The 25796-nt window shown below is 45.2% G+C and overlaps 1 protein-coding gene across 7 annotated transcripts in view; it reads left to right on the top strand.

Moving 5' to 3' along the window:
• Positions 1-25796, top strand: part of SCO1 (synthesis of cytochrome C oxidase 1) — a 48048-nt gene that overhangs the window by 17202 nt on the left and 5050 nt on the right. For 3 of the 7 annotated variants that reach the window (XM_084986201.1, XM_084986197.1, XM_084986200.1), the window contains one exon: positions 976-6077. In XM_084986201.1, the coding sequence (XP_084842327.1) occupies positions 976-1049 (74 nt within the window). In that variant the 3' untranslated portion in view covers positions 1050-6077. Of the gene's footprint in view, positions 1-975; positions 6078-21653; positions 21838-23351; positions 23606-25796 lie in introns of those variants that run through there. The other 4 variants (XR_014821882.1, XR_014821880.1, XR_014821881.1 and 1 more) reach the window with 4 other exon arrangements.

Raw genomic sequence — 25796 nt, 5'->3', positions numbered from 1 at the left:
TATAGCACAACTTAAAAGTGTGTGAGTGTGTGTGTGTGTGAGAGAGAGAGCGCACGCACTACCTTTAAAAGAGCAGGACCCACCCTATCATTGTCCATCCACTGAGCATGAACATTTTACTCAGTTCTAAGTTACATTACTCTAAAGATCTAGGTAGTTACTCCTGTTCAGTAACAAAGTGTAATTAACGTCTGTAGTCATGTGTCCCAAATATCACCTTTCAAACTTAGATTATTGGTACTTCTCCCATAGTTATACCCTAAGTGGAGGAAGTTGGGTGTACAGAAAAGTAGAAGACATCTTCTTTGGATTTTGTTCATTTTGTCTTGTTAGGACTGCACCCAAGGTGTATGGAGGTTCCCAGGCTAGGGTTGAATTGGAGCTGCACCTGCCCGCCCACTCCTTCGCCACAGGCAGCCATGCCAGATCCTTAATGCACTAGGTGAGGCCAGGTATCTAACCCACACCTTCATGGATGCTCATCGGGTTCTTAACCCACTGAGCCACAGTGGGCATTCCAAAAGAAGACGTTTTAAAATCCGCCGTTGTTCCACCACCAGGAAACTGTTTGGATGCATTTTCTTTGAATCTTCAACATTTTTCTTCTACCAGAATCCACCCGTGTGTTCCTTTAAAAAAAATTAGGCATGACAGGTGAAACCCAAGTTTCTTTGACCACCAGTCCCCCACCTTCCTCATAGACAAGTGGTGTTTAGTGTTGGTGTTGCAGTGTATTAAGGACCCACTCAGTCAAAACACCAAGTCAAACGTGGTACTACCATGACTGGCACAGGTGCTGCTTGGTTTTTATGTAACTTATTTTTGTTACATTTCTGTAGAGTTGCTACATTATTGAACTTGGTAAATATTGAAGGTAGCCCCAAAGAGCTTCCTGTTGCCAAGATTAGGTAGTGGATTAACCGGTAGTTTTCAGGGCAAACTTCATTTGCTCCCTCCCCCTTCACGTCGTTTCAGGTGTGTTGGAGAAACTTCGTTCTTGGACAGGAGTGACATGGAGCTGGGGCGCGGCCAGTCGCCCTCAGCACTGACTGGACTCCGGACCCGGGCTTCTCCCTGCAGGTGAGGTTGGTTTCAGCGCGCGCACACAGCCTGGCTCCCCTCCACCATGTGTTGCTCCTAAGGAACTCGATGCATTGAAGCCAGCCTGGTTTCAATCCGGATGATGCTCAGGTAACCTCCGAATCCTCACTTTTCTTACCTGTGACCTGGGCATGTGCTAGCACTGGTTAGGGGTCTGTGTGAGTGTTAGATGAAGCTCTGTGGAGCCCCACGCAGGCCCCAGGGAGTGGTGGCTGCAGTGCTTTGGCACTTGCTCCACAGGTGGTGTCAACAAGTGGGTTTGGTCATGAGTGTTTTCTACCCTCCTCCTGCTCCCTCCACATCAGGGGGCCTTGCAGTGACCTAATTTCTGAAACGCCCACTTCTGTTCCCCTACCCAGTACACATGCCTGAGGTCTTTGGTCTCCTTGCCTTAATGAACTCTCCACACCTGCTTTCTTAAATGGGAATCCAACTTGGAAAAAAGCCTGGAAAAGCCAGATTCACACCAGAAACTTTGGGGTGTTTGGTGCAACACAGGAATAGCAGGGAGTGAGAAAAGGGCATCAGCAGGCCGCTTGGCAGGGTTCTTCTTCAGGGCCCAGGGGGCACAGGGGCATAAGCAGTTGATGTTCAAGCAGCTCTGAGTCACGGAGGCAATCCTCCTTGTGCCAGGTGTGACACTCAGGACAGCAGGTTACTGAAGGGCTGCCGGCCTCAGCAGGAACTCGACAGGCCTAGCTGCTCTGTCACATTGTGACCGTTTCTCATTGACCTGAGGGACCAGTTGCTGTCTCTCACTGCTCAGATCTTCCTGGGGCCTAATTGCTCCGCTCTGGGCACAGGTGGTTTAATTCTGTGCCATTTCTGCCTGTGCTCGTCTCACGAGGTGTTTACTTGCCTTCAGTGGGTCCGGCCACATGTCGTGAGCAAGCGTCTCCTCTGGTCCCCGGACAAACAGCCTGAAGATGCTTTGCTCAGTGGCCTGCAAGCCTGCTCGTCATCATCACACATCCGCTATGTGCCAGGCCCTGTCCTTGTGCTGGGGACTCGGGAGGGAACTGAACCAAGCCCCTGCCCTGGGGGAGCCCATCTGTCGTGTGATGGGCAGACTCCACGGGTAAATGCATAAAGTGGTGTCCGAGTCCCGAGTGCTGGGAAGAACAGTAAAAGAAGGTAAGGGTTTGAAGGGACCGGGGATGTGCGTGCATCCAGGCGACGACAAGGAAGGGCTGTGTCAGGAGGTGACCACTTGGAAACTGGGAGTGAGCCACGCGGGTGTCCAGGGGAGCCTTCCAGCAGGGGACCCCAACCCCAGAGTGAGCTTCATGCACTCAAAAAGCGGGGAACCCAGCATGGCAGGGGCCGAGGAAGCCGGGAGAGAGGGCAGGATGCTGGAGAAGGGGCCAAGAGCCACATCCCTCACGGCGGGGCCTCTGGCTGTATCTCCAGTGTGAGGCGGCCCTGGAAGGCTGAGGGCAGAGCCTGGTCTGATCTGTCTGCCGGGCGCCCGCCGTGACTGTTGCTTTGATTCACCTAGGAGTCTGGGTGCCCATGTCAGCCCTCCTAGGGAGTCGCGAGAGTCACTCTCTGTGTCCTGTTCCAGGAGACCATCGCTGTGGGTATGTAATTGAAGGAAAACGTGTTTTCTTTTTATCATGGAAAATTGCAAACATACTCAGAGTGGACTTGAGTGAATGTGATGTGCCCATCACGAAGCTGCAGCTACTCAACCTGGCTGACCTTGTTTCACCCCTACCTCCACCTGCTCCCTCCCACCCACCCGATTCCACGTGTGAGCGCATCTATAAAAGATGCCAACTTGGGCTTTTAAAAACAACCACGATGTCATCACACAAAAAGATTTATTTCTGCTTAATATCATCAAATAATCCGGTCAGTGAAAAGTCAGGTTTATAATTGGGGCCCTTGCTCTCACGGAGCTGTGACCTCATTGTGGCGGGGTGTCCTGTCCACACCGCACGTGTGACTGTGTTTGCACCCAGTCAAGAAGGACACGAGGGATTTAGGGTGAGGTACCCCTGCACCACCCTCTACCCCTCCACTCGGGGGAGGTGGTATTCAGGTTGGACGGGTACTGATCCCAGCTTGGGTCCTCTCACCCACGTGCCCGTTAAAGCCAATCTACTGACAGCTGGTTGTGGTTGTGAAGGGAATTGCAGTGTTTATCACAGGGCGCCAAGCAAGGGGTCCAGGCAGCTAGTGCCCCAAAGGCCCCAATTCCCTTAACTTTGATGGCTTTTAAGGACAGGGTGAAGGAGAGGGGTTGTGGGCTGTGCGGCCAGCTCGCGGACGTTTCTCCTGCTTGGCTGGTGGTGAGGCTCTTGGGAGTCAACATCTTTCGTTTTCAGGTCCCAGCTGGTCTGGGGTCTGCCCGTTTGTGGGCAGCACTTCGGTAACTTCCTCCACTGCTGGGGGTTTGCGTCTCTGCAAAACAGCTCAAAGGACATGGCTTGGTATTACCTGCAGCCCCCGAGGAGGAACTAAGGGCCCTTTACTTACTTTGTTCATTGGCTAAACCATTTCTGTTTTGTGTTGCCTGACTCTTTTCCTTTCTGCATTGTCCCGCTTCTCTGGTTAATTTTGCTCTTTGGAACTCTGGGAAGGCTTAGGAAGCTAAAGTTTTTTTCTGCAGACGAGGCAAGCAGAGGACATGTTGGGCTGGGGGGATCTGTTCCAGGAAAGCCTCGTGGGTTCCTGCTCTGCTACAGGACTAGGGTAGAAGGACGAATCCACTTGTCTTGGGGTTTTGGGGGTGGGGGTTGTGGGGTTTTTGGGTAGAACAGGGATAACTGCGGACACGATGAGCTACGGCGAGAACAGGGGAAACTAATCTACGGGTGTCGTCAGAACAGTGCTCACCTGGGGCCGGAGGTGGGCGGTTCCTATGAAAAGGGCAGGGGGCACTTCCGGATCTGGGAGAGGTTGTGTAGCCTGATGTGGGTGGTGACTTAACAAGGCCTAAGGTGATGCATCTGGTTGTGTGGGATCTGTAACTCAAAACGCGGAGGAAGGGAAGAAGAGTTCCCGTGAGGGGCAGGCTCGAAAGAACAGTGTGAAGTGGAGGAGGCATCGCCCATCGCTCAGAACCTCGCCGCAGCTTGGACGGGACTCACAGGCGTCCAGCTCCGCCAGGCGGCAGGTAAGCGTGGGCTGAGCGGAGACCGCGAGCTCTGAGAGGGCAGAGGCGGGACAGGGCCGCCGTGGGCCCGGGGGGTGCGGGTGGTCAGGGGAGGGCAGCGGCACCTCGTCCCCTCTTAGAGCTGCCAGCGGCTAGCAGCTCCAGAGACGGCCAGCCCGGGGACCCAGCTGGCCCAGCTCCGGGAGGCAGAGAAGTTTGCTCAGGCTTTGGGGGCTTTCTGGGGCCCAGGACACTGAGCAGGGAATGAACCGAGGAGAGCGTGGCACGCTTCTCGTGGGCGCGATGAGCCGCACCTGGCCGTTGTCAGTTAGGCTGCGGCGCGAAGGAATCCTGCGCCCGACCAAGCGCCTCTTTGTGGACTAAGCCAGGGCACTGCCTTCATCCATGAGCCATGTGAAGTATTCCTGGGTGGGTCGAAGCTGGGGGCCCACTGTCCAGCCTCCATTCAGGATGACGCAAAGCTGAATTCTGTAGAGGGGTGGAGAGCCTCCCAGTCTCAAGAGCCTCGGGCTCTGCACCTGCTGGGCGCCAAGGTCTCTGTGATGACCCTGAGGTTGTCATCAGGGTGGCAGGTGTGGCAGAGACCAGTACGTGCCCACCATGCAGAGAGCAAGGGCCCCAGGGAGACCTGTGTGAGCTCGCAGCAAAGCTACTCCCAGGCCTCCCCTCCAGCCCTGCCACACGCTCGGGGCCCTGGACCGGCAGGACCACACACCTGGGAGCTTACTTGAGAAGCAGAATGAGGCTCCATCCAGATCTCCTGAATCAGAATCTGTTTAGCAAGATCCCCACATGATTCGTACGCACATTAAGGTTTAAGGCCAACTGCTCTACAGCACACGGGCTTTTCCCTTCACGCCACAGAGCCTGCTAATTGCCCTCGACAGAGAGGAGAAAACATGCAGAATCATGAAGTAATTCATCTTCCCCTGACCAGGAAGTTTTTAAATTAATTTTGCTTCATGAAACATACCATTTGAAAGAGTCCGTCAAGTAAACAAATTCCATTTTATAGTAATTATTGGACCACTCAACTTTAAACATTTTAATCAAAGACAAGCTGTCAGAGTTTCTGCTCAGCATCGGATACCAAGGGTTTCTCCACTGAGTTGTTATAATTCCAGCAAAAAGCAGAGGTATGCTGTCTGGTTATCCTGTGAGGCCTTATTTGAGCTAAATGTAGTATTTCCACGTGAGCGTTTTCAGCTCCTGAATTGAAACCAGATGGAGGGCCCTCATGCTGTCAGGCTGATGAGAACGGCAGTGAAGCTGAGAGAGGCTAAACCTGCCTGCTTCCTGGTCAGCTCAGACTCCAGAAGGGCTCCCTTGGTTGCAGAAGCGAGTGGCGTCCCGAACCCTAGGAGGGTCAGCTTCCAATCGTAAGGGGACAAGACAGTGTATAATCGTTATACACGTGACATACACCTTAATAAACTTGAGAAATTTGCAGTAGCATCTTTGGGGAGCTCAACACAAAGATCCCAAAATTAACCTGGAAAAAAAAATTCAAGGAAGGAAAGACACAGGAAAATAAGGGGAGATAGTAAAAATAAGAGCACGGAGAAAGGACTTGCCTTGCCGATATTAAAATATATCACTGGAGTTCCCGTCGTGGCTCAGTGGTTAACAAATCCGACTAGGAACCATGAGTTTGTGGGTTTGATCCCTGGCCTCACTCAGTGGGCTAAGGATCCAGCATTGCCATGAGCTGTGGTGTAGGTCACAGACGCGGCTCGGATCCTGTGCTGCTGTGGCTCTGGCGTAGGCCGGCGGCTACAGCTCCAATTCGACCCCTAGCCTGGGAACCTCCATGTGCCACAGGTGTGGCCCTAGAAAAGACAAAAATAAATAAAAATTTTAAAATACATATATATCACTAAGCCATTATGATTCTGTTAAAGTGTAGCGCTTACACAGCATTTAACAGATGGATCAAATCATAAACGTATAGTAGCAGATGCATGTTTTATAAAACTCCTATGTAACAAAGGCAGGAGTATGTTGTACTGGTGGAGATTACTAAAAGCCACCATTGGAACCGAATAAGCTTAATGAAATGAAAATAGAGATTCTAATGCTATAGTCTCCTTTAAAATGAACACGCAGGTTGCTGGGGACAGCACCGCCCACTCTACCACACAGTCACCCACCACCCACTGCAGCCTGGAGCTGGCCAGGTCACAGCTGGACAGGTCAGAGCCACACTCTGGAATATGAACAGAGGGACGCTGTGCCCCCCGTCAGCAGTGGGAGCCTGAGCAAGAAGGTCATGACAAAGAGGGGCCAGAGTGGCCACCGGGCGCCGTGTGCAGAGCAAGAAGCAGGTGGAGTGAGTGGGGGCCTCAGAATCCTGGATTAGATAGGCCTCCTCCAGTGTATCTGCATTTACTTAGGCATGGTATACGTTTGGCAAGCGGTTGTCAGGGATGGCATATAGAGAAAAAGAAATCTGAAAGGATGAAATAGCAAATAAATGGTATCATTAGCCCAGGTGATGGATGCATGGGTCTTTTAAACTGAAGACATATTTTATACATCTTATGTATGTTCTCCTTTCCTATAAAAATCTAAAATGTATATGCACGTAAGTAGAAAGGCTAATATTTTCTCCCCACCCTCCAGTGTTGTGTGTGCTCCGGAGTTTGCGGAGACCCGTGCTTTAGCGTCCCGGGCATCCTCAGTTTCGATCTACCCTACATCCTCTCTTGCAGTACCCACCACTCCATCCCACCACCTTTCTCTGGAGGTTCTGAATGAGCTTCTGTTTAATCCGTAAAGGACGGATTAAAATAGTAGAAAAAGCTTTTGTAAACATGACACTAAAGGCAGAAAGCATAGAGCAAGTCATTGCTAGACTTGATCAAAGTCGTATATAACGGAGTTACTATGCCTGATGAGGAATGTTTACAAATCCGTGAGGAAATAGAGGATGAGCACCGCGAAAGGTAGGGCTGAGCAAAGGACATACGGATTTCAGAAAAGAACATCAGCTAGTAGCCATACACACACAGCAGGGCTAGTGATCAAATAATGCAAACTAAAACAGTGGGATTTTTGCCTTTTGGGTTGATAAACATGCTTCAGAAGGTTACCCACTAAGGAGGAGGGTCTGGAGAAACAGAGCTTCACATGAGAGCTGGTGGAACATAAAGTGTGGCGGCCTTTCTGGATGGCAGTTTGTCAACACAGAGCAAGGTTCCTCTTCCATCTTTGTACATTTTATCCACGAAAAGACTCATAGGTTTGCGCAGAGAGTTCTTCATTGTTTTTGTAGTAATAACAGAAATAGTAGATAATAGAAAGCAACCCACTCACCCAGCTATAGGGGATCCTTAAGACACCCAACTGTGGGAATAAAAAACCATGGTATATTTCCAAATAGCATGAAAATGGAGCAGCTGATTGCATGTTTAATGATATGGAAAGTTATCCATATATATAAGTGAATAAATAAGCCGTAAACATTTGATCCTATTTTTTGTATAAATACAACAAAAATACCAGAATCTTAATAATGATGATTATTTTCTAACTTTTGTGGATTATTTTCTAAATATGCCTAAAAGAATACATGTTTTATAATAAAGAGTCATTTTTAGGAGTTCCCTTCGTGGCGCATTTGTTAACGAATCCGACTAGGAACCATGAGGTTGCGGGTTTGGTCCCTGCCCTTGCTCAGTGGGTTAACGATCCGGCGTTGCCATGGGCTGTGGTGTAGATTGCAGACGCGGCTCGGATCCCACGTTGCTGTAGCTCTGGCGTAGGCCAGAGGCTACAGCTCCAATCTGACCCCTAGCCTGGGAATGTCCATATACCGTGGGAGCAGCCCAAGAAATAGCAAAAAGACCAAAAAAAAAAGTCATTTTTAGGGAAAACAATCCTAGCATCAGGAAGACAAATAGTTTATCCCCACATCAATTTTGATCAAACAGCAGTTGCTTCCTGGACTAGAAGAGGGCAAAACTGTGACCAGTCTCCCGGGGTGTGTGCCCTCCTCCACCGACAGCTTCTCCCAGGATCTGGGAATAGGCAGTAGCTGCCCCGGTCTGGCGCCTCCAGCCAGGACGTGGAGATGCTGGGTTTATTGCTGCTGCCTTGTGGGAGAGACGTGGCCAGACTCAAGCTCCAGATTCCTGCCTGGGCAAGTCCAGGAGGAAAGGCTCTTGGTAACGTACTGTGCTGGACGTTCACCCTGCACCTGGTGCGTGAAGGACACCCAGCCGCCTCCCAACCCCTATATGTGCTTGGAGGATAAAGCCTGCTTTCATCCAAGTGGGTCTCTCTGGTGCCTTAAATCACAGAGGATAGTCGAGCTGAAGAGGATGTAAGGGATCATTTGGTTCAACTCCTTTTTAAAAACAAACAAACAAAAAAAAACCAGAAGGAAACCGAGGCCCAAATATTTGAGACCTTTTCACTTGTACAAGGGAAATGTTCTTTCTCCCAAAGGGTGTTGTTAGGGGCCTGTTGAAGCAGTAGGACAGCTTTGTGCACCAGACTCAGAGCAAGGGAACCACGGTCTTCCCACTTCGCTCTTAACACTGGCCAGTGTTCCTCACTGAGTCACAGTTTCCACATCAATTAAGTGGGATAATTCCACCTGCTCTGCCAGCCCCCTGGGATTTTTGTAAGGCTCACATGAGGTAAGGAGCAAATAAAACACTTGCAATGTACGCAAGAGGTTACTAAAATCTCTGATAAATGAAAGTTCTCAAAATAGAAAAAGATTAACATCCCTAGAGAAAAAAGACAAAGGACACAAAGGCTATTCATAGAACAACAAATAACCAGTAGCAACAAGATGAGGTTCAGCCTCCCTCATAATAAAAGCAAATAAGGGAGTTCCTGCTATGATGCAGTAGGTTAAAGATCTGGTGTCGTCCCTGCAGCAGTGAGGGTTTGATCCCCGGCCCAGGAACTTTCATATGCCATGGGGTAGTCAAAAAAAAAAAAAAGAAAAAAGCTAATCAGGTATCAGTGAGTTACCTTGTTCACCTGTAAAACTGGCACAAATGAGTGATGATACCCGGAGCTGGCAAAGATGTGGGAAAGAAGCCCTTACACAGTGAGAGGGAGGAGCTGTAAATGGAAACAATCCTTCAGATTAATGAGGTTATATGTACCAAAAGCATTAGGCTCCATAATCCTACTTCTGGAATTTTGTCCTAAGGAAATAATTGGATAAGTATTCAAAGAGACAAGGATGTTTCTCACTATAATTTTAATACATTTTTATGCCTTTATATATGTACATTCTTTCTTCCATTTTTTAAATTATAGTTGATTTATAATGTGCCAATTTGTGCTGTACACAAAATGAATCAGTCATATATATATATATATATATATATATATATACACACACACACACACCCATTTTTCTATATATTCTTTCCATCATGGCCCATCCCTGGAGACTGGATATAATTCCCTGGACTGTACAGCAGGACCTTGTTATTTTTATCATTGTTAAATGTAATAGTTTGCATCTTCTAACCTCAAACTCTCAGTCCATCCCACTCCCCCTTGGCAACCTCAGGTCTGTTCTCTATGTCTGTGGGTCTGTTTCTGTTTTGTAGATAGGTTCATTTATGTTATATTTTAGATTCCACATATAAGTGATATCATATGGTATTTGTTTTTCTCTTTCTGACTTACGTCACTTAGTAAGATAATCTCTAGTTGCATCCACGTTCCTTTGAATGACAGTATTTTGTGGGGTTTTTTAAATGGCTGAGTAGTAGTATATATATGTACCACATCCTCTTGATCTGTTCATCTGTCTATGGACATTTAGGTTGTTTCCGTGTCTTGGCTGTTGTGAATATTGCTGCCAGGAACATAGGGGTGCGTGCATCTTTTTGAGTTAATAGTTTTGTCTGGGTATATTCTCAGGAGTGGGTATGCTATTTTTAGTTTTCTGAGGAACTTCCATACTGTTTTCCATAGTAGCTTTACCAGTTTACATTCCCACCAACAGTGTAGGGCTGTTTCCCTTTTCTCCACCCCTCTCTAGTATTTATTTGTAAACGTGTTAGTGATGCCCATTCTGACCAGTGTGAGGTGTTACCTCATTGTAGGTTTGATTTGCATTTCTGTAATAATTAGTAACATTGAATATCTTTTCATGTGCCTACTGGCCATCCATATGTTTTCTTTGGAGAAATGTCTAGGCCTTCTGCCCATTTTTCAATTGAGTTTTTGTTGTTGGTATATGAGTAGTTGTATGTTTTGGAGATTAAGCCCTTGTCTGTTGGATTATTTGCAAATATTTTCTCCTATTCTGTAGGTTGTTTTTGTTGTTGTTTCCTTTGCTGTGCAAAAGCTTGTAAGTTTGATTAGTTCCCATTTGTTTATTTTTGTTTGTATTTCTAGTGCCGAGAGAGACTGACCTAAGAAAACATTCATACTGTTTATGACAGAGAATATTTTGCCTCTGTTTTTTTTTTTGGTCTAGGAGTTTTATGGTGTCATGTCTTAAGTCTTTAAGCCATTTTGAGTTTATTTTTGTGCATGATGAGAGGGTGTGTTCTAATTCCCTTGCTTTACACGCAGCTGTCCAGTTTTGTCAGCACAACTTGTGGAAGAGCATGTCTTTTTTTTTTTTCCATTACATGTTGCTTCATTTGTCAAAGATTAATTGATCATAGGTGTCTGAGTTTATTTGTGGGCTCTCCCTTCAGTTCCATTCACCCAGATACTGTTTTTGTGCCAGTTCCACACTGTTTTGATTACTGTAGCTTTATAGTATTGTCTAAAGTCTGGGACAGTTGTGCCTCCTACTTTGATTTTTTTTCTCTTCAGGATTGCTTTGGCAAGTCTGGGTCTTTTATAAAGATTTCATATAAATTTCTGGATTATTTGTTCTAGTTCTGTGAAAGATGTCATGGGTAATTTGATAAGAATCACATTAAATCTGTAGACTGCTTTAGTAGTATGTCCATTCTAACAATATTAATTCTTCCAATCCAAGAATATGAGATGTCTTTCCATTCCTTTGAATTCTCTTTCATTCCTTAGTTAGTGTTTTATAGTTCTCAGTGTTGAAGTCTTCCACCTTCCTGGTCAGGTTTATTCCTACATATTTTATTTTTTTTAGTGTGATTTTAAAAGGTATTGGTTTTTCACATTCCTTTTCTGATATTTCACTGTAGTATACAAAAATGCAACTAATTTCTGAATGTTAATCTTGTATCCTGTTACTTTGTTGAATTTGTTCAGATTAAGTAGTTTGTGTGGAGTCCTTAGAATTTTCTATATATTGTATCATAAATATAATGATGGCTTTACCTCTTCCCTTCTAATATGGATACCTTTTATTTCTTTTTCTTGTCTGATTGCTGTAGGCAGGGCTTCCAATACTACGCTGAATAAAAGTGATGAGACTGGGCATCCTTGTCTTGTTCCAGATTTTAGTGGGAAGGCTTCTGGCTTTTCTTCATTAAGTATCATATTGGCTGTGGGTTTGTCATAAATGGCTTTTATTATGTTGAGATATGTTCCATCTATACCCACTTTGGTAAGAGATTTTTTTTTTTTAATCACGAATGGAAGTTGAATGTTGTCAAATGCTTTTTCCACATCTATTGAGATGATCATGTAGTTTTTTACTTTTCTTTTGTTAATATAGTGTATTCCATTGATATGCATATGTTGAACCATCCTTGTGAACTTGGTGAATCCCACTTGGTCATAGCGTGTGATCTTTTTTATGTGTTATTGGTTCAGTTTGCTAAATTTTTGAAAATTTTTGTGTCTATATTCATCAAAGATTTTGGCCTGTAATTTTCTTTTTTGGTAGCATCTTTGATTTTGGTTTTAGGGTGATGGTGGCTTCATAGAATGTCTTAGGAGTGTTACCTCCTCTTTAGCTCTTTGGAAGAGTTTAAGGATTGGTATAAGTTCTTCCTTGTATGTTTGGGAGAATTCTCCTGTGAAGCCATCTGGTGCTTGGCTTTTGTTTGTAGGGAACTGTTTTGTTTTGCTTTTTACATATCCAGTTTCATTTCTAGTAATCAGTCTGTTTAAGATAGCTATTTTTTTTATTCAGTTTTGGTGGGCTGTATGTTTCTAGAAAGTCAACCATTTCTTCTGGGTTGTTAAATTTGTTGGCATGTAATTGTTCATAGTATTCTCTTAATTTTATTTATTTTTGGTATTTCTGCAGTATCAGTTGAGATTTCTCCTTTTTTTTTTTTCCAATGGCTGCACCCATAGCATATGGAAGTTTCTGGACCAGGATCGACTCTAAGCCACAGCTGTGACCTATACCACAGCTGTGGCAACACCAGATACTTTAACCCATAGCACCAGGCCAGGGGTCAAACCTGTGCCTCTGCAGTGACCTGAGCTGCTGCAGTCAGATTTTTAACCCACTGTTCCACAGCAAGAACTTCTTTTTCATTTCTAATTAAGGGATATATATATATATATATATATATATATATATATATATATATATATGTTTTTTTTGTTGTTTTTGTTTTTGTTTTGTCTGCACTGCTCATGGTGTATGGAAGGTCCTGGGCCAGGGATTAAACCTGTGCCATAGTAACAACTCAAGCTACTACAGTGACAATGCTGGATCCTTAACTTGTTGTGCCACGAGAGAACTCCATTCTTTTTCATTTCTTATTTTGTTTTTGGGTTTTCTCTCTTTTCTTCTTGATGAGCCTGGCCAGAGGTTTGTCAATTTTGTTTACCCTTTCAGAGAACCAGCTCTTGGTTTTATTGACTTTTTCTATTGTTTTTGTTGTTACTGTTTTGGGGCTTTTATGGCTGCACCTATGGCATATAAAAGTTCCTGTGTTAGGGATTGAACCCACGCCATGGCAGCAATCCAAGCCACCACAGTGACAGTGCCAAATCCTTAACCCACTGTGCCACAAAGGATCTCTCTCCCTCTGTTGTTTTTTCAATCTCTATTTTGTTTCCTCTCTGATCTTTATTATTTCCTTCTGCTGACTTTGTTTTTTCTTCTTTTTCTAATTCCTTTAGGTAGTAGGTTAGGTTGTTTATTGTTTTTTAAGGAAAAAACAAGGATGGCTGTGTACTTCCCTTTAAGAACTGCTTTTTTGGCATCCCATAGATTTGTTGTTGTTATTGTTGTCTTTGTCCTTTTAGGGCCGCACTTGTGGCATATGGAGGTTCCCAGGCTAGGGGTCTAATTGGAGCTGTTGCTGCTGGCCTGCACTGGAGCCACAGCAATGCCAGATCTGAGCCACATCTGTGCCCTACACCACAGCTCACGGCAACGCTGGATCCTTAACCCACTGAGCAAGGCCAGGGATCTAAACCCACAACCTCATGGTTCCCAGTCAGATTTGTTTCCTCTGTGCCACAACAGGAACTCTGCATCCCATAGATTTTGAATGGTTGTGTTTTCATTGTCATTTGTTTTGTTATTTTTTAATTTCCTTTTTGATTTCCTCATTGACCCACTGGTTTTTTAGTAGCATATTGTTCAGTCTGCCTGTAGTCAGTTTTTATCTCATTTCTTTTCCTGTGGTTGATTTCTGGTTTCAGGCCATTGCACTCAGAGAAGATGCTTGAAATAATTTCTATACTCCTAAATTTCTTGAGGTTAGTTTCATGCCCTAGTATGTGGTCAATCCTGGAGAATGTTCTGTGTGTACTCGAATGTATATTCTGGAGTGGGGGCAGGGGGGTTGGATGTAATGTCCTGAAAATGTCAATTATGTCTGTTATATTGGGTCATTTAGGATCTCTGTTGCCTTATTAATTTTCTGTCTAGAAGATCTATCCATTGATGTGAGTGGTGTGTTAAAGTCTCCCACTATTATTGTATTCCCATCCACTTCTCCTTTTATGTCTGTTAGCGTTTGTTGTATGTATTTCGGTGCTCCTATGTTAGGGGCATATGCGTTGATGAATATAATATCCTCTTCTTGAATTGATCCTTTTATCATTGGTGTCCTTCATCTTTCTTTATGGCCTTTGTTTTAAAGTCTGTTTTGTCTGATATGAGTATTGTGACTCCTGCTGTTCTGTCATTTCCATTTGCATGAAACATCTTTTTCCATCCCCTCACTTTCAGTTTATGTGTCCTTTGCCCTAAGGTGAGTCTCTTGTAGGCAGCAGATTGTAGACTCTTGTTTTTTTAATCCAGTCTGCCACTCTCTGTCTTTTGATTGAAGCATTCAGTCCATTGACATTTAAGGTAATTATTGATACATACATTTACTGCCACCTTAAACCTTGTTTTCTAGCTGATTCTGGGTTTTTTTTTTTTGTTGTTCTTTTTTCATTTTGTGGTTTGATTTCTCTTTATTTTATGCTTGTGTCCTCTTCTTTTTAGTTTATGTGAATGTATTGTTTTTGATTTGTGGTTGCACTTTTTTTTTAAGTGTGTTAACTCTGCTTTATCTGCTTCCTTTAGACTTCTATATAGTCATATAGGCTCAAACAAATTCTTAAAAAAAGAATCTACATTTTCTTCCTTACATTTTATTATTTTGATGTCCTTTTTCACATCTTCATGTTTATTCTTTTGCTGTTCCTTGCATTTATTGTTGCTTTCACAAATACGTGGTTTTTTTTTTTTTCTTTTTCCTCTTCATTTTGATCTGAATACTGGCTTAAGTGATTATTTTCTATTTGTGATTTCTTCCATTCTGTATCTTCTTACTTCTTTCCTATTTAGAGGAGACCTTTCAATATTTCTTTTAGGCCAGGTTTAGTATTACTGTATTCGTCTAGGTTTTGTTTGAGAAATTATTTTGTTTATTTTGCTGTTGAGGGCCACACCTGCAGCATATGGAAGTTCCCAGACTAGGGGTCGAATAAGAGCTGTAGTTGCCAGCCTGCGCCACAGCCACACAGGATCCAAGCTACATCTGCAACATACACCACAGCTCACAGCAATGCCAGATCCTTAACCCACTGACTGAGGCCAGGGATCAAACCCGCATCCTCATGGATGCTAGTCAGGTTCTTAACCTGCTGAGCCACAAGGGGAACTCCCTTGTTTGAGAAATTATGTATTTCTCCTTCTGGTTTAAATAATAATCTTGCTAGATAGATTATTCTAGGTCGTAAATTTTTCCCTCTTAGAACTTTTAATATATCTTGTCACTCCCTTCTGCCCTTAATATAGAGAAATCAGCCAATAGCCTTATGCGGGTTCCCTTGTAATTAACTCTGTTTTTCTCTTGCTGCCTTTAGAACCCTCTCCTAGCTTTAACTTTTGCCATTTTTATTATAATTTGTTTTGGCATAGGTCTGTTTGGGTTCATCTTGTCTGAGACCCTTTGTGCTCCCTATATCTGGATAGGTTTCCTTCTTTAAATTTGGGAAATTTTCAGCTGCAATTTCTTCAAATCTGTTTTCAATCTCCTTTTCTCTTTCTTCTCCTTCTATAATCCCTGTAATGCACAGGTTGGCATACTTTATATTATACAATAGATCTCTTATGTTGCTTTTTTTTTTTTATTTGGCTTTCTGTCTGCTATCCTGATTGGGTGACTTCCATTTTTCTATCTCCCAAGTCACTTATTTATTCTGCTGTTCATTACCTTTTGCTCAAGCTTACATCTTGGCAAATGGATTTTTAAATTTTTCTTGGATCCTCCTTACAGTTTCTAGTTCCTTTTTACAGCATTATGTCAATATCTGCTCTTAATTCCTTCAGTATTTTCATTACCTCCTTTAAAAAAAAAAATGTCATAGCCACAGCCATGGCTTATGGCAGGTCCAAGGCAAGGACTGAATCTGAGCCATAGCTGCTACCTGCTCCCCAGCTGTGGCAGCACCAGATCCTTTGACCCACTGCAGTGGGCCTGGGATCGAACCTGCACCTCTGCAGCAACCCTAGCCGCTGTAGTTGGATTCTTAGCCGACTGCACCACAGCACAGGTCCTCATTACCTCCTTTTTGAACTTGGTGTGTCAGGCCAAAGAGGACTGTTTTATTGTTTTCTATTTAAGGGGAGATCTCCTGTTCTTTTAACTAGGAATGGCTCCTGTGCTCCTTCATTTTGCTTATATTTTTCTTACTCTAAGTTTAGGGGAAACAATTATCTGCCGTCGTCTTGGAGGGCTCTTTATATGCGAGGGTATCCCTGGGTAGCTTGTGTGGGTTTAGTACTTTTTGGCAGGAGGACTGCTCTTCATTTGGATACTTGCTGTCTCTTTCCTCAGTGTGCACAGGCTGTTCCCTCCTTGATAGGGAGTGTGCAGGTGCACAGACTGTGCATGGTCCCAGGGAGGTGGGGTCGATGGGTGTCACCTGAGGGCAGCATCTGGTTGCTGGACCCTGGACAGTGGCAGTGATCCTCAAGGAGGTGGGGGTAGTACCTGGCACCTGGTCACAGGGCCCTCCACAGTGGCGTCAATACTCCAGGGGGCAGCAGGCAGTGGTGGGCACTGCCCACCTCTGGAATTTGAGATGGCTACAGCAGCCTGTGCCCACCCCTGTAGCCCACACAAGAGGTACCCTGCCACGTGAGAGCCTACCTGTGCAGAGAAAGAAGTTCCTGTGGCAGTCCCACCACCCGTCCTCCATGCTCCATAGCAATGGAGCCCAGGCCACCTCCCACACTCCCTCGGCTGTGGCCCACCACTCCCTAGCCCCCTCAGGCTTTTTCTACACAGCCAACCCTCGTCCCCTCCTAGAGACTGACCTCCAAAGCCCGAGCCTCAGCACCCAGCACCCGCTGCAAGTCGGAGTGGGGGGCCTGCTGGGCAGGGGCACCAACTGTCACGTGGCTCTGCTCAGCTTTGCCCTTCTCAAACCGGCTGCTGCACATTGCTCTGAGGCTTTGGGACTCCCCCTCTGTCCTGACCTCCCCACCAGTTAGGAGGCCTCTCAGTGTGAGGGTTCTTTCCTCTTCCACAGCTCCCTCCCAGGAGTGCTGGTCCTGTCCAAATTCCTTTTTTTCTCTTTTTCCTTTTGTCCTACCCAGTTACATGGAGATTTTCTTGTCCTTTTTGGAAGTCTGAGACCTTCTGCCAGTGTTGAGTAGATTTCTGTTAGAATCATTCTACCTGTAGGGGTTTTTTATGATGTATTTGTGGGGGAAAGTGATCTCCTTGTCCTACTCCTCTGCCATCTTGATTTTGGGCTCCACTATGATACTTTTAAATGAGGGATTTATTAATTGCAGTACCTCTGCATAACAGGATTGTGTGGTCACATTAAAGATGATAATGTATTGGGAGTTCCTGTTGTGGCTCAGTGTGTTAAGAACCCAACTGGTATCCATGAGGATGCAGATTTGATCCCTGGCCTCAGTGGGTTAAGGATCCAGTGTTGCCACAAGCTGCAGTATAGGTCACAGATGTGGTTTGGATCTGTGTTGCAATGGCTGTGGCATAGGCCGGCAGCTGCAGCTCCAATTTGACCCCTAGCCCGGGAAATTCTATATGCTGCAGGTGCAGCCCTAAAAAGACTATGAATAAATACATACATAGAATATGATGTACTGGAGTTCCCACTGTTGTGCAGTGGATTGGAAATCTGACTGCAGTGGCTAGGTCGATGTGGAGGCCCAGATTTGATCCCCAGCCCAACACAGTGAGTTGAAGGATCTGGTGTTGCTGCAGCTGTGGCTCAGATTCAGTTCCTCACCTTGGAATTTTCATGTGCCATGGGTGTGGCCATAAAAAAATTTTTTTTAAAGATAATGTGCTAAAAATAATGATACCACCACACACACAAACACACAAAATTCTACAGGTTAGCATCACTGGTGAACATAGATGCAAAAATCCTCAACAAAATATTAGTAAACTGAATCCACCAATACATTAAAAGTATTATACACCATGATCAAGTGGGGTTTATTCTAGGGATGCAAAGATTCTTCAGTATCCACAAAGCAATTGGCATGATACACCACATCAACAAACTGAAGAATAAAACCCATATGAACGTTGCAATAGATGCATAAAAAGCTTTTGACAAAATTCAGCACTTGTTTTTGATAAAAACTCTCCAGAAAGTGGGCATAGAGGGAACCTATGTCAACATAGTAAAGCCCATATATGACAAATCCACAACGAATGTCATTTTCAACAGTGAAGAGCTGAAAGCATTTCTGCTAAATTGGGAACAAGGCAAGCGTGTTCACTCTCACCACTTATTCAACATAGTTTTGGAAGTCCTAGCCACAGCAAGCAGAGAAGAAAAATGAATAAAAGGAATCCAAATTGGAAAAGTAGTAAACTGTCATTGTTTGTTATGACATGATACTATCATAGAAATTGTAAAGATGCTACCAGGAAACTCTTAAGAGCTCATCAGTGACTTTGGTAAAGTTGCAGGATACAAAATTAATACACAGAAATTTCTTGCATTTTTATATGCTACCAACAAGAAATAAGAAAGAAAAATTAAGGGAACAATCCTGTTTACCATTCAATCAGTGAGAATAAAATACCTAGGAATAAACCAACCTAAAGAGACAAAAGATTTGTACTCTGCAAATTGTAGGATGCAGATGAAAAAAAAGTCAAAGATGATACAAACAGATGGAAAGGTATAGCATGTTCTTGGGTTGGAAGAATCAATATTGTCAAAATGACTGTACTACCCAAGGCAATCTACAAATTTAGTGCAATATCTATCAAGCTACCAATGACATTCTTCATGGAATTAGAACTAAATACTTTAAAATTTGTATAGAAACACAAAACACTGTGAATAGCCAAAGCAATCTTGCAAAAGAAAAATGGAACTGAAGGAATCAGGCTCGCTGACATCAGACTATACTACAAAGCTACAAAGATCAAAACAATATGGTACTGGCACAAACAGAAATACAGATCAGTGGAACAGGATAGAAAGCCCAGAAATAAACCCAAGCATCTATGGTCAACTAATCTATGACAAAGGAGGCAAGAACATACAATGGAGGAAAGACAGACTCTTAATAAGAAGTGCTAGGAAAACTGAACAGTTACATATAAAAGAATAAAATTAGAACATTCTCTAACTATACAAAAATAAACTCAAAATGGATTAAAGATCTAAACATAAGGCTAGATACTATAAAACCCCTAGGGGAAAACATAGGCAGAACACTCTTTGACATAAATTATAGCAATATTTTTTTGACCCACCTCCTTGAGTAGTGAAAATAAAAAACCAGTGGGACCTTTTGCACAACAAAGTTAACCCTGTGTATACATATATACACATATATGTGTGTGTGTGTGTGTATATATATATATATGACAATTCACAGAGTGGGAGGAAATCTTGGCAAATGAAGCAACTGACTAGGGATTAATTGCCAGAGTACACAGATATCTCATGTAGCTTTATATTATTTTAAAAAATGGGAGTTCCGGAGTTCCTGTCGTGGCACAGTGGTTAACGAATCCAACTAGGAACTATGAGGTTGTGGGTTCGGTCCCTGCCCTTGCTCAGTGGGTTAAGGATCCGGCATTGCCGTGAGCTGTGGTGTAGGTTGCAGACGCGGCTCGGATCCCACGTTGCTGTGGCTCTGGCGTAGGCCGGTGGCCCCAGCTCCGATTCGACCCCTAGCCTGGGAACCTCCATATGCCGCGGGAGCTGCCCAAGAAATAGCAAAAAGACAAAAAAAAAGTAATAAATAAAAATAAAAATGGGAGTTCCCATCACGGCTCAGTGGTGATGAACCCCACTAGTATCCACGAGGATGCAGGTTTGATCCCTGGCCTGGCTCAGTGGGTTAAGGATCCACAGCGTTGCCGTGAGCTGAGGTGTAGGCTTGGAACCCACACTGCTGTGGCTGTGGTGTAGGCCAGCAGCTGCAGCTCTAATTGGACCCCTAGCCTGGGAACTTCCATATGCAGCCCTAAGAAGACAAGAAAAAAAAATACAACCCAATCTGCCAAAAATGAACAAAATATCTATATAGACATTTCTCCAAATAAGAGAGACAGGTGGCCAAAAACATATGAAAAGCTGCTCAAAATCACTATTAGAGAAATGCAAATCAAAACTACAATGAGGTATCGCCTCACACCAGTAAGAATGGCAATTGTCAAAATGTCTACAAACAATAAATGCTGGAGAGGGTGTGGAAAAAAGGGAACGCTCCTACACTATTGGTGGGAATGTAAATTGGTGCAGCCACCTTGAAGGACAGTATGGAGATTCCTTAAAACACTATAGAACTACCATATGACCCAGTAATCCCACTCCTGGGCGTATATCCAGAGAAGACCATAATTCAAAAATATACATGCACCCCAGTGTTCACTGCAGCACTATTTACAATAGCCAAGACATGGAAACAACTCAAATGTCCATCAACAGAGGAATGGATAAAGATGTGGTACATACACTTAGCCATAAAAAAGAACAAAATAATGCCATTTTCAGCAACTTGGATGGACGTAGAGATTATCATACTGAGTGAAGTAAGTCAGACAAAGACAAATATCATATCAGTTATATGACCTCATTTATATGTAGAATCTGAGAAAATGAAACAAAAGAACTTATTTATAAAACTCACAGATTTCAAAATCAATCTTATGGTTACCATAGGGGAAACCATGGTAGGGGGAGGAATTAGAATGGGAATGACATATACACACTACTACATAAAATAGATAATTAACACGAATCTACTGCAGAGCACAGTGAAATCTACTCCATAGTCTGTAAAAGTCTATGTGGGAAAAATAATGGATGTGTGTGTATGTATAACTCATTCAATTTGCTGTACACCTGAAACTACTACAACATTGTAAGTCAACTACACGCCAATGTAGGTTTATTTATTTATTGGTCTTTTTGTCTTTTTACGCCTGCACCTGCGGCATATCTAGATTCCCAGGCTTGGGGTCCAATCAGAGCTGTAGCCACCAGCCTGTGCGACAGCCACAGCAATGCCAGATCTGAGCCACATCTGTGACCTAAACCACAGCTCATGGCAATGCCAGATCCTTAACCCACTGAGCGAGGCCAGGGATCGAACCTACGTCCTCATGGATGTTAAGTCAGATTCGTTTCCACTGAGCCATGATGGGAACTCCTCCAATATGTTTTTTTTTAAATAATGATGTAAATCTAAAGTCCCTGACGTGGAAGGATGTCCACAGTCTATCAAGTGAACACAGATTTGGTCAAAGTTGCATTTCTGCATGATAGGATTTTGTTTTTACAGTATTAGTTGCTTTAATAAAAATATAGAAAAATAGCTACTTTTTATTTTGAAAAGACAAATAATAATAGGCATATAAAATATTTGGAAGTTATATACAATAGTGATTGTTAGCTCTTAGTGGGAGATTATGATTTTCTTGTATCTTTTATTTTCTATAAATTAAATTTTTATATGAATATTACTTTTATAATCAGAAAACCTTGGGAAAGGGAACATTTTCCCACGAGGTTGGGTGGCCAAATCATTTCTAAATTAACTCTTCACCCGTTGTTATATCCGGTTTGCTGCAGAACCCACTATTTGCTTTTCTAGAGTTGACAATCCTGCTACAGGGACGTGCCCCGTCCTGGACTCATGTTTTCGGCAGATCCTCCAGCCCAGTCCCGTCCAAGTGATGGGAGGAGAAGCCGTGGCACTGTCACACTTCGGGGGAGGGCGTGCTCCATGCACAGCGCACACGGGAGTGGTTCCCGTTGTTGGGAGCAGGTGAAATCAGGTACGGAGGACCTGATGAGGTTATTGGCAAAGTGGCAGGTGCCATGGGGACAGGACGGTCATGGCAGGGGGAGGTGACAGCCTGAGGGAGGGCCAGGTAGTGGCCCTTACAGTGCTCCCTGGAGAGGGTGTAAGGGACAAGGTGGGCATGGCGGCCAGGGGCTGCGAAGTGGAGGATGGCACCTGGTGTGAGACACCTTTGAACTGCCTTGTAAGAAAGCGCCGCCAACCCTGCCTGGGGGACCCAGGCCCCTGGTGGGCTCGTGTCCAGGTCTGAGACAATGAGAAGGTGCCTGGGCATGGCTGAGAGGAGAGGAAATTAGAAAGCACCTCGGCATGACCATGGCCGACAGAAGAACTTGGGCTCCCTGGTGGGAGGGCGGCGAGGGGAGTCTGGAACGAGGGGGGTCAGTGGAGAAAGGTGCTCTCCCACCCCGCCCCCCAAGCTGGGCCGCTCGGGTGGCTGCATTTCTCCTGGGAAGCAGGCAGGTCCTGGAGTCTGCGTTTAGCCTGACAGGCAGTAAGCAGAGGTGGCAATGAAGGGATGGGCCAGGGCAGGGAGGCCACCTGCCCACCCAGCTCCTCCCTGAGTCCCTGCACTTCCCCTTTTAGCACGAACCACAAAGGTCAAAGTTCAGAGTTCATGGGTTAGTGCACAAGCTGCACCACTTGGCTCCCATTGCCTAGCACAGACCTGAGCGCATCCTCAGGGGCCTCTGCTTGAGGTGAGGGGGTGAAGACTGTGTCAGCCGACCTGGAGTCTGGAGGCCACGGAGACCAGATGAACAGGGACACAGCCACTTCCCTGCAGAGACCGCCTGGGCTGATGGCAACCGCAGACCAGAGGCCCCTCCCAGCCCCCCAAGATGGAACATGAGGTGTCCCCCTCCCTGCATTTAGGGCAGGTCAGGGATACAGGAAGGAGAAGGGGCCACAGGCAGCCTTTTGAACTGACTACCGAATAATGCTAAAAAGCATTCTGGAAGCCTCTCACTTCTTATGAGATGACAAAAGTTAGTTTCCTCCTCTGGACATGGAAGCTTGAAAATGAATGGTGGCAATGACATCTTTGCCTGCTCCTGTAATCTAGGAAACTGGCACCTGCTTCATGAGGACAGTCTAGCAGGGGGTGGCATCAGCCAAGGGATGCCATGGAGTGGGGTGTGCCCAGCGTCCACAGCCCATTACTGTGAGGGGAGAACAGATGTCATGACGACATGGCCCAGTTCGTCTCTATTCAGGCATTTTCATGCGTCCTCCTGATGAGAATGGTAAAATCAGAGAAAGGCGGGAATCCAGGGAACCTAGACTATTAGTGACCCATTTCTCAGAGGAGGAGACTGAGGGGGGTGGAGGGAAACATGGCCAAGCTGGGCCTGGGCTGAGTGGGGCCCAGCTGGTTCTCGCCTCCCACCCCTCGGAGCCAGAAGATGCTGCTTCTGGCCCCAGCAGCTCTAATGCCTGGTGTTCTTTTCTTCATCCTGTGCCTCCTACCCTTCCCCTGCCATGTTATAGCCACAGCGTAGGGACTCCGAGGAGGACAGCCCTGCCACCTGCTTCCCCCCAGGGCCTCTGGGCTCCTCCAGGGAAGGTGTCTCCCTCCCTCAGGAAGGGGCTGGTCAGTTGGGGTGAAGGTCTGTGAGTGTCGGCGTGGGAAGGAGCTGAAGACGTGATCCGACCAGCGTTCCTACTCCGGGACCTTCCTCGAAATAACCTGGAAAACCTATGGGAACCCCCACACCCAAGTCCAGCTGCCAGATGGGGTCTGGGTAAGAAACCGCGTCTGGTTCTGCTACTTCAATTTGCAAGAGAAGCCGCCTGGCCCCATCCTGTCGGCTTCAGCCACTGCTGTTGGAGGCCCTCCTTGGGGCCTTTCCTTTTCTCCAGGACCCCCCAATACACACCTGCTGACTCTGGGTCCTCTTGCCCTTTCCGTCATGTTTGGAGGAGTATATGTGTGCTCCGAGACCCACCTCTTCACTCCGGAACCCCTTCATTCTAGGCTTTTCTTCTGTCTGCCCCCGCCCCCTGGAACTCCGATTGGCTGGTTCTCAGCCGCAGGCCTGCATTAGAATCCAGAGGCGCTAGAGGCGGGAGCTTCACAAATCGCGCCCAAGCCTCGCCAGTCCTGGGGGCAGGTGGGGCTGGGGGCCTTTTTGCCTTTACCTCCTCTCCTCAACTTTTGATCTGAACTTGTTCAGCCTTAGAGAACACAGATCGACCCTCTCCTTCTAGTCACCTATTGCTGTTTTTGCCATATGTATCTGTGCACATGCATTTCTTTTTCTCTTCTTTTCTGCTGACCCATTTGAAGGTTGCTGCATAAGATGCTGTTATCTCTCGGTGTTTCAGTTTGAAATGTCTGGAAACAAGGTCATTGTCCTACGGAGCTACAGTCCCGTTTTCACACCTAGAACGTTTCCTCTAACATCCCGTTGCGTTCGAATCCCCAGTTCGTCCCCTTCCCTCCTTTCCATCCGCTTTTCCAGTCTTGCATCCGACCAAGGTTCATGTGTTACATTCGGCTCTCTCTCTGTTGTCTCTTTTAACCTAAAAGAGATTATTTTTAAAAGGCAGCGTTGGTTCATCTTGAACTGTCTATCTAGCCCAGTGCTCTTACAGAATGTCCTACATTCGGGATCTGACCGCTGCTTCACGGTGTCACATCCTTATTTCTCTCTGCGCTCCGAAGTGGTGGGCCAGGGCTTGAAAAGGTACAGGTTAAAAGGTTAAACGCCAGGTGCGACTGTTTCCGGGGGGCTCGTGTGGCACATCCCACATCAGCCTTGTCAGGACAGCGGGCCGTCCGTTATTCATCATCCGCTTAAGTTAGCAACTGTTCTTCTCCCTAAAGCCCTTCCACGCAGTGATTTTAGCGCCATCGACGATCCCTGCCCGGATCGGTTACGGTATCAGGGGTGGCGAAATGATCGTTTTCCCCATTTCCCGGTTCTGTCTGCATTTATGAGCACATCCCCCTATGAGGAGGAAGAGCTTTCCTTCCTGGCTGCGCCCACCCCACCTGTCACTTCGGGACTCTCGGATCATTTCCCACTCAGGGGGTGCTATTTATTTAAGTAATTCTTTCAAATGCTCACCGATTCAGATGAACAGGTCTAGTTCAGACGAACATTATGGGGTTTTTCTAACCTTCTTTTATACTGGTTATTTTTTTTTTCCTCTTAGAATTAAAACTTTGGTTCTTGCAAAATGAATACTTGTTTAATTATTTGTGTTATCTAAAAATAGAAATTGCTTCAAATTTTAATCCAGATTACAGCTAATAATAAACCTACCGAGAAAAGTTCCCATTTCTTAGTAGTTCTGTGCTTTGAATACATCTCACAAAGAATGTATTGTCAGCATACTTTTCAAAATTGACAGGAATTAAGTCTTTTCTAAATGTGATTATGTTATTAATTTGGTATACATTAGCTTTTATTTATTTATTTATTTTGGCTCTGCTCACGGCATGTGGAAGTTCCTGGGCCAGGGATCGAACCCAAGCCACAGCAATGACAGCTGAATCCTTAACCACTAGGCCACCAGGGAACTCCTACATTAAGTTTATTTGTTTTTTTGTCTTTTTTGTTTTGGGCATGCCCACAGCATGTGGGAATTCCTGGGCTGGGGAGTGAAGCTGCAGTGACCTGAGCCACAGCAGTGACAAAACCAGATCCTTAATCTGCTGTGCCACAGGGGAACTCTTATTTGGACTTTTTGTATTCAATTTTAGGAATTTCTTTTTTCCTTCCTTTTTTTTTTTTTGGACTGCACCCACAACATATGGAAGTTCCCAGGCTAGGAGTCAAATCAGCTGTAGCTGCTGCCACAGCATTGTGGGACCTGAGTCCTATCTGCAACCTAGCCAACAGCTCATGGCAATGCCGGATCCTTAACCCACTAAGCAAGGCCAGGGTTGGAACCCACATCCTCATGGACACCAGTTGGGTTTTTAAC

Source organism: Sus scrofa, chromosome 12 (assembly GCF_054392235.1).
Source record: "Sus scrofa isolate SSC_HxYL_T2T_F1_AM1 chromosome 12, Sscrofa_HxYL_maternal_Yorkshire_Landrace_v2.0, whole genome shotgun sequence".
Taxonomy (NCBI): Eukaryota; Metazoa; Chordata; class Mammalia; order Artiodactyla; family Suidae; genus Sus; species Sus scrofa.
This window is presented reverse-complemented; position numbering and strand designations above follow the sequence as displayed.